The sequence below is a fragment of the Physeter macrocephalus genome, chromosome 16 (assembly GCF_002837175.3).
Source record: "Physeter macrocephalus isolate SW-GA chromosome 16, ASM283717v5, whole genome shotgun sequence".
NCBI classification, from domain to species: Eukaryota; Metazoa; Chordata; class Mammalia; order Artiodactyla; family Physeteridae; genus Physeter; species Physeter macrocephalus.
Window position 1 is genome coordinate 14302206 of NC_041229.1, and position 8941 is coordinate 14311146.

Below are 8941 nucleotides of genomic sequence, written 5' to 3' on the forward strand. Positions count from 1 at the left end.
TTCCTTTGCTGTGCAAAAGCTTTTAAGTTTCATTAGGTCCCATTTGTTTATTTTTGTTTTTATTTCTATTTCTCTAGGAGGTGGGTCAAAGAGGATCTTGCTGTAATTTATGTCATAGAGTGTTCTGCCTATGTTTTCCTCTAAGAGTTTTATAGTGTCTGGCTTTACATTTAGGTCTTTAATCCATTTTGAGTTTATTTTTGCTTCACCCCATTCTTAACCACTGAATTCTACTGCCCCCGATATTTAAGAAGTGATGCTGCTATAGTAACAATAATTTGGATCAAAGAATCTTAAGTACAGGCAAAAGAGGGGAGTTGGGTGAGTGACTGTGTGCAAGGAAATGAGGATGGAGGACAGGCAACCTCTTTGGGGACTTAGGGAGAGCTTCCTGCAAGAGGGAGAGCCTTATTCAAGTGAAGAAAGCAAGGGGGCTCGGGGGACCAGGACCAGGGTGTGGCTTAGAGGAAGATGGAATCTAGGGCGAAGAGGTCAGGGCATGGGGGCTGTGAGGCGGTGGTGGGAGGAAGCTAAAGCCTCTGCAAACCTGGATGGGGGCAGGGTGCAGGAGTAGGGACCTTGAACTTGAACGTGATTGGTGCTGTGATGAGGCATGCCCTGGTACTCCAAGGCCGAGGGCTCAAGTGGACAATGGAACCTTGGTGGTTGTAGCAGCATCAGTCCCCAAGATGGAGAGATGTCCCAAGTGACAAGGGAGGGGACTGAGACGGGGCCCGGGTTTGTGAGGATGACTACAGAGCTGACAAAGGGACAGGGGACAGCTGGCCAACCTGCTGTACACACGACAGAAGCACATGAGACTAGTTTTCAGTTAGAAGCAATCCAAATGATTGGTTTTCCTTAGAGTTTTTCTCAGAACTCTTGGCTCCACGGTCACTGGCCTGGTTACCAAAGTAACCAGGGTTATGTTAGGCGAGGCTTAGAAAGTGGAGTCTGGTCCTCACTCAACCCCAGTGCACACGGACACACAGGGGAAAACGCCTTCCCTTCCCTCTGCAGACTTTTATCCAGTGCCCACTGTGTGTCACATGCTGTTCTGGGTCCAGGGATGCCAAGATAAATAAGAATCAGCTCCCCAGACTCTCCTGAGGGACTAGAGAACACAAACAAAAAATAGTAATGCAGCATCCCATGTGCTGTTAGCAGCTAACCTTTGGTGGGGGCTGACCATGTGCCAGGCACTGCTGTGAGCTTTATGTTTTAGTATTCAATCCTCACAACAGCCCCAGGAGGCAGGGCCTATTGTTGTCTCCCATTTTACAGATGAGGAAACTGGGGTGCTGGGAGGTGAACCATCTTGCCTAAGATCAGACCACGGTGCTAGAGCGCTGGTCTTGGCCACTATGCCATTCTGCCTCCTGGTTTGGAAGGGACAGAAACCTCCCGGTCTGGGGAGAGGGCACGGGCACTGCAGAAGCTGCCACTGGGGCGATGCCTTGTTAGCTGGGATCTGCGGGGTAAGCAGGAGGGCTCAGGGGCAGCAGGGTGAATGAGCTTTCCAACCTGCAGCAAAAAGACGTGCAAAGGCACGGAGGAGTGGAAGAAGGCAGTGTTTTCAGAAAAGTAAGAACTCCGGGGTCACTGGAGTGGAGGAAGCGTGAAGGGTTGGGGGCAGGACGGGAAATGAGGCTGGGGTGCTGGATGGTCCCAGATGGCAAAGGGCTCAGAAGCCCAGGAGCCTGGACGAGATCCTGAAAGCAGCAGGGAGCCAATGGCGATTGGGGGTGAGGGGTGACAAGGACAGGTGCTCTCCTGGCTGCATGGGGGTGGCCTGGCCTGGGAGGGAGACCTGAGGCGGTGGGTCTGAATGGTAAGGCAGCCCAGGAATTGGGCCGCGTGTCACAGTCACCTGGGTGGCAGGGGCTGCCCTGGGACACAGCGTGCTCCAGAAGGGTGGGGAGTAATTTCTCTGCTTCGACAAACTCTGTTCTTTTTTTTTAACCAAGAAGAAAATTAACCTACCTCATACGTTGCTGTAGGGTTGGAAAGAGGCGTGAAGAGAATTAACTTCTAGTCTCTGTAGGAAATAGTGTTTGACAGGAGATGAGCAAATTTTTGTCATCTCTGCAAGACGTGCCAGTTAGAAAAGTATATGATGTGGGGCCTGAGGTGCCCAGATACGCCTTAGAGAGAGTGAGGGGCCCTGGGCATTGGTGAAGTTTTGGAACTGAGCTCAAAAGCCACATCCTTATGGTACCCTTGTTGAATCATTTCCTTTCTGTGAGTTGGAGATCAGAGACTCAGGGTCCAGACCTGGTCCCAAATGGGACAACCAGGAAGACTGTGAGCCCCCCTTGTATGGAGGCTCCTTTAAAGAAGACCATTCCCCTCTGGCCAGCCTGACTGGCTGGGGGCTGACACGGGGGCTGGACCTGCCATGTAGACAGCAGGAGGACTGAGCCCTGGGACCCCTTGGTACAAAAAACACCCCCTCACCCAGCCTCCACCCCTCAACCTGCTGTCTAGAGCCTGGCAGCCTGGCAGCCTGGGTTCCAATCTAGCTTTGTCACTTACCAGCTGTGAACTTGGGCTATTCACTTAACTTCTTTGTGCTCCATTTCCTCACCTGGAAAGTGGGGGTGATAATAGGGTTGTTGTATTAAATGAGGTGAATCTGTAGGGTATGTAACAGTGCCTGGCACACAGTAAGCACCCTGTTGTTACTATGAAGTCCTTTTGTGGCCCTAGCTGTGGATTTGGCTAATTTCCTGAAGCAGCAGAGTTCATCAGGAGCTCAGGATTTTGCTCACAGCTCTGTCCTCGTTGCGTGATGATTTCCTCATCTTTAATGAGGGCCTGGCTTGGTGAAAGGCCTAAGGCCCTTGCCCTGAGCTGGGACCCTGGCAGACCTCAGGCGGAAGTGGGTGCTGTAGTGGGAGTCAGGAACCGTGATTCGGGACCCAGCTTGTCCTTACCTGCTGTGTGTCTCTCTCAGGCCTCACTCTCCTCGTTGGTAAGATGATGGAGCTGGATCTACAATTCCTGAGGTTCCCCCTGCTTTGGTGACTCCTGTTCCTCTCTCTGCAGTTGGGACTTGACGGTTGACCTCTCTGACCACTAGAGGGCACACGTGTCCGCCTGGTGCCTCCTGCAGGCCGTGCCATAGGGATGCGGGGAAGGACCCCCATTGCACTTCTCAGTCTGCCTGCCTCCTGCTGGCCAGAGAAGGCCCCTCACTCCCCAGGGCCCTGCCCTCCCGCACAGCAGAGTGCTAGCTCCTTCAAGATGGAGGGAGCTCCTGGTAGGGTTCAAGTTCTGTCTCTGGAGTGATGTTGTGGCCTGGGGAGGGACAGAGGCAGGGATGGGTCCGCCAGATGTGTGGGACCTACTTCCTAATGCCACTTGGAGGCTCCTTTTGCTCAGGTGCCCTGGGAAGGTCGCAGAACCTTCCCAGGGAAGGTGCTAGAGAAGCAAGGTGTTCCTGGGATGTGAGGTAAGCTCAGGACAAGGCCCTGCCGGTCTCCTTCCCTGAAGATACCTCCGCCTCTGCAGAGCGGGGGCGGAGATGGCATTTTCAGCACACCTCCTCCTAGCCTGGCGCTGTGCTCAGTGCTTTCATAACGCTGTGAGAGTGAGGAGATGGGAACTGGGCTTTGTTCTCCTGGGGCTGCCGCTCAGCCTCTCCAGTTCATATTTCCCTGATGAGCACTTCAGCACACCTGGAAGCCTGGCCTTGCAGGTGGAGCCATGTGCCTGTCCCTCTATCTAGGGCCGGGTCCTGACCTCCCTGATCAGCAGTTCAGAGAATCTCCTGTTCTTAAGTCCCGCCTACTGGCCCTGGCCACTCATCCAAAGGGATGAGCTGAGTGGAAGGGCTTCGCTGTCCCTGCTTCCAGGCTGCAGACTGCTGCTTCTGGGGTGGGGCCCGGCAGGCAGCGTTGCACAACGAAATCTTTTGCAAAACGTGAGCCCTGTGCAATCCAGGGGAATTCCAAGGGGCTGCTCTGAGGGGTCAGGCTCCAAGGTGCCCCTGCCGGGAGACTGCCCCAGAAGCCCTTCCTACTTAGGGGGTAGGACTTGAGGAGAATTTAGGCTAGCCTTTGCCTTATTTTTATTTTTTGGCTGTGCCTTGAAGCTTGCGGGATCTTAGTTCCCCCATCAGGGATTGAACCCTGGGCCACTGCAGTGAAAGTGCCGAGTCCTAACCACTGGACCGCCAGGGAATTCCCCTACCCTTTGCTTTACATATTTTATCTTATTTAATTATTATTATTATTATTTATTTTTTATTTAATTATTACCATAACCCCGGGAGGTAGGTATCATCAGCTGCGTTTTACAGAGGAGCGGCCTGAGGTTCAGAAGATGGAGGAACTTGTCCATGTTCTCCCAGCCGATTGAACCACATCTAATGGGGTCTCCGTGCCTCCTAGCTGCCCCCCTGCCGTCCCCTAGCGGCTTCTTCTCTCACTCAGAAGAATAGTGTCCTGGTCCTGGCCTAACTCTGGGACCTCAGCTCTCTCCAGTTGCCCACCTGATGCTCATTCCAACCGCCAGAACTTTCCTCTTGATGTTCTGCTGCCTTGGATTCCTTCAAAATTTCAAATGGCTCACTCCTTCACTTTAGTTGGGGGCCGCCCACAGGGCACCGCTCGGAGCAGCTTTCCCTGACCACCTGATGTCAAACACGCCCTGCACCTTGCTTTATTTTTTACAGCCCTTGCCTGTGAATCAATAGCTAAAGTTACATCATTTCTTTTCCCTGTTAATGTCTGCCCCGCTCCCTAGAATATAAGCTCCAGGTTACAGTGTCTCTGCCTGCCTGCGTCACAGCAATAATCCCTGGGGCCTAGACTGAGTGCCTGGGGCACAGGAGGTGATTTATAAATATTTGGTAAATGAGTGAATGATGATTGATACTGAGCATTACTGCTTCTCCTTTATAAAGAGCATTCATCTTTTGGGATGAGGTTTTGACTATATTGGCAGAGAATTTTAGAATTCAGCCCAGGGCTAGGGTGAGGTGAGTGCAGTGCCTAGGGTGCAAAATTTAAGGAGGTGTTTGCGTGACCCTGAGGGTGGGCACCCCCTTTAATCTTGTGCCCAAGGCTTTCTGCCCCTCTGTGGGCGGGGGGTGGGATGGGCACTGCAGCTTCAGCTGGGAGGGCTTTGGTTCACTCCCCTCACCCTAGACTCTGCCCTGCTTGGAATGTCAGAGTGGGATGGGCCTTCTCAGGCCACACACCCAGGGCTCCTGGACCAGGTCCAGTGCTCCCCAGAGGATTCTGCACCCTGCTGTCCCTGCAGCCTGTATCAGCTCCTTGCTGTGGTGTGTCCAGGCCTGGCATCTCCAAAAGGGACACCTGTCCTTGTAGACCCATCAGTTGATCACTTCGAATTGTGCCTAGTCTTCTGGGGCATCTCTTCCTTCCTGTTGCTCATCTGCTGTCCCTGCCAGGAGCCTGAGGAAGAGAAGGGGGCTGGGCTGGGCTGGACTGGGCATACGGCTTGACTCTGCCCTGCGGTATAGAGAGCGAGGCCTTCTGAATCTGCATCTGTCCTCAAGGCTGCCTGCCCCCAGGGGACACTGCAGCTTCAGCTGGAAGGGCTTTGGCTCAGCCGAGATGGTTGAAAGTGGTGGGAAGAAGGGGAAACTGAGGCCAGCACTGTGCAGCCCCTTGTCCAAGCCATCAGGTGGCCATGACAGGCCTGTGGCAGGACAGCCAGCTGGAGGGAAGGCTTGAGGCCATCTGTCTGTCCCTGGCTTGACAGACGATGTGCTCTCTCTCCACCCCAAGGGCCACATCAGTTACCGCTTAGGAGCTTTGCCCACCCCACTCCACCCCACCCCCTAATTTCAGCCATAAGGGACCCCGCCAGCTGTCCTAGCTCTGCTTCGCTCCCCACCAGGTGCAGAGGCTTGCCCCCTCCCTGGCCTTGTCTGCCAGAATCCTCACCAGCTTGTGGCTTTGTCCACAGTGCCACCAGGGAGGAGCATGGAAGTCACAGTACCTGCCACCCTCAACGTCCTCAATGGCTCTGATGCCCGCCTGTCCTGTACCTTCAACTCCTGCTACACCGTGAACCACAAACAGTTCTCCCTGAACTGGACTTACCAGGAGTGTAGTAACTGCTCCGAGGAGATGGTGAGTTCTCAGATGGAGGCAGGGGTGGGGGAGGCAGGAGCCCCACAGCGTGAAGCTCCCCTTTCCCACGACCTGCCCCTGCACTGTACCAGGACCCTAACATACCCTGGTGGGCTATCTGCTCCTGAGGGCACTGGCAGAGGTGTGCTGTCGTGCCTGGGTGGCCCTGGGAGGGTGGCAGAGATCTAGAGGTGACTGCCTCTCTTCCAGGTAAAAGGGGGCATGGGAGGAGGGGCATCCTGCTGTCCTTGCAGCTCCTTGCTCATCCAGCCCCCTATCCTGTCCCTCGCCTCCTGCCTCCCCAGTTTCTCCAGTTCCGCATGAAGATCATTAACCTGAAGCTGGAGCGGTTCCGAGACCGCGTGGAGTTCTCAGGGAACCCCAGCAAGTATGACGTGTCAGTCACACTGAGAAACGTGCAGCTGGAGGATGAGGGCACCTACAACTGCTACATCATGAACCCACCCGACCGCCACCGTGGCCACGGCAAGATCTATCTGCAAGTCCTCATGGAAGGTGAGGGGCTGCTGGGGGACCCTGTCCGTTCCCACCCAGCTACTCTCCAGCAAGACTTGCTGGGGCTCCTTGGGAGAGGCTGTGCCCTCCTGAGGGGTGGGAGCAACAGCATGTGCTGGGTGGAAGGCATCTGTTTTACTCCTTCCAGTCCTTGAGGACTATGTCTCAGAGAGTCCTGATAATGCTATCCAGCATGATCACGATCTTAAGAATCCCAAGAGCAGCTTTCATTTATTGGACACTTGCTATGTCTCAGTTATAGCTAGGGCTAAACTCTCTAGATGCAATATCTCACTTCATCCTCATACAACCCTGTGAGGGAGGTACTATGATTATTCCCATTTTAGAGATGAGGAAACTGAGGCTACATAAGGTACCTAAGGTCACACAATTAATAAATAGTACAATCAGGACTCAAATTGGGTCCATTTGACCTCAAAGTCCATCCTCTTGGATACTGCATTATATTGCCCTCCCCTGGGGCTTTTAGGTGGCCTGGGATTATGGGGTGGGTGGGGTGCTTAGAGCTCCATGGCCTGGATTGATTTTTTGCTTTGACTAGAGTGCTTTCCACGGAGGAGAGTAAAGTCAGGACCACCCCACACCTACTGCAGGGAGCAGGGCCCAGTGGATGAGGCTCCCTTTTCCAGCCCTAGGGCTCAGCAGGTCTGTTTCCTCTCCTTCTCCAGAGCCCCCTGAGCGGGATTCCACTGTGGCTGTGATCGTGGGCGCCTCCGTAGGGGGCTTTCTGGCTGTGGTCATCTTGGTGCTGATGGTAGTAAAGTGTGTGAGGAGGAAAAAAGAGCAGAAACTGAGCACGGATGACCTGAAGACGGAGGAGGAGGGCAAGACGGATGGAGAGGGCAACGCGGACGATGGCACCAAGTAACGGGCGGGCGGCCGGCCCTGCAGCCCCTCCCTTGCGTCCTGTCTCCCTCCCACTCTCCGCCCCGCACAGTGTGCCCCCGCCTGCCCTCTCTTGGTGTGCTTCTCTCGATCCAGGATCCCAGGGCTGACCTGGGGCCTCCTGAACCCCTCCCTTCGTATCCGCCACCCTGCACCAAGAGAGACTCACCTCTCTTTGATTCGAGAAACCTGCCCTGGCGTCTGGGATGTGTGGGCCCTGGGGGGAGGGAGAAGCGGGCTCAAAACTGCCAGCCTCTGAGAAGAGGCAGGAGGCCTGTGGGAGGGGCGCAGAGAGAGAAGGGGGAGGGTGGGCAGTGGAGGAGGAGGAGGCCAGCTGTCCGGCCTGCCCAGTGCGTGGACTGGTCTGGTGGCAGCTTCAGAGGGGACCTGCAGGTGGGATGGGGCTCTGCTGGCTGCCTCTGGAAGGCCTGGGGTGTGGCATGCCTCTGCTCCCCGAGCTGCTGCTAGCCCTGGGCAGCCCTGTCATGGCGGTGGTGATGGGTTCCTATAACTTGGGGGTGTGTTGGAGGAATGACCGTGCGTTTCCTGGGCCTTGAAGGGAAGGAAGCTGGAGGCAGCTGGAGACAAGCCTTGGCCCAGGGAGCTCTGCTCTCACCTTTCTCCTTCGGTAGCTGCTACCACGGAAGCCTCTGGGTTTCCGTTGGCTTGCTAAACCCTTGGGATTTTTGGCAAGAAAAGTACCAAAGGCTGCTGAGCTAGGCCGTGGGGGGCGGGGAGTCGTGTTTCTCCAGGTGGTGGTCATTTGTCACCGCAGCTACCCACTAACAGGAGACAATTGCAAAGTTAGCTGAGGGACGAGGGGCTGGGGGCTCCGTTGTAAAATGGTGTTCAAGGTTGACTGCCTTCTCCCCCAGGGTGGCCACCATCACCTGGGCCAGGAGCAGCTGAGGTGCGGAGATAAGGAGGGAGGAGGTGGGAGCCACGTCAGAGGAGTAGGTGTGCAGAGCGGGGCCTCGCTGGGGCTTCTGTTCAGACTTTCCCCGTTACCCTCAGCAGGGTTTCATCTGGCTTTTGGCCCTGAGGGAAGCATGAGGGGAGCCTTGTAGCCTCTGAGACCCTGTGGCCATGTCACATCTGGAGCCATGTCACACCCTCCCCTGCCCCGACAGTTCTCTCTGGGGGGAGGAAAGTAGCATTTGTGGGGAGCCAACTTTCACTGCCATTTTACTCACACGAAGAGGGAATTGCTCAAGCCTCAGGAGTGGGAGAGAGACAGAGAGAAACTGCCTTGGAAGATCCTCAGAGATCAGCTAGCCAAGTCACCCATACTACAGACCGGAAGACTGAGGTTCAAACTCACAACTGAGGGCCCTGCTTCTCCTCTGGTTCCTCAGTCTCCAGTCTGGATGAATAGAGCCATACTTTGCCCAGTGGGAGGGGCCTCTGCGGAC

At 55.1% G+C, this 8941-nt stretch overlaps 1 protein-coding gene across 1 annotated transcript in view; it reads left to right on the forward strand.

Moving 5' to 3' along the window:
• The window catches only part of SCN2B (sodium voltage-gated channel beta subunit 2), a 10645-nt gene extending 2894 nt beyond the window's left edge, over positions 1-7751 (forward strand). Inside the window, exons 2-4 of the mRNA XM_007101824.3 lie at positions 5941-6107; positions 6413-6623; positions 7313-7751. Of these exons, the coding sequence (XP_007101886.1) occupies positions 5941-6107; positions 6413-6623; positions 7313-7512 (578 nt within the window). The 3' untranslated portion in view covers positions 7513-7751. The remainder of the gene's footprint in view (positions 1-5940; positions 6108-6412; positions 6624-7312) is intronic.
• The last annotated feature ends 1190 nt before the right edge of the window (positions 7752-8941 follow it).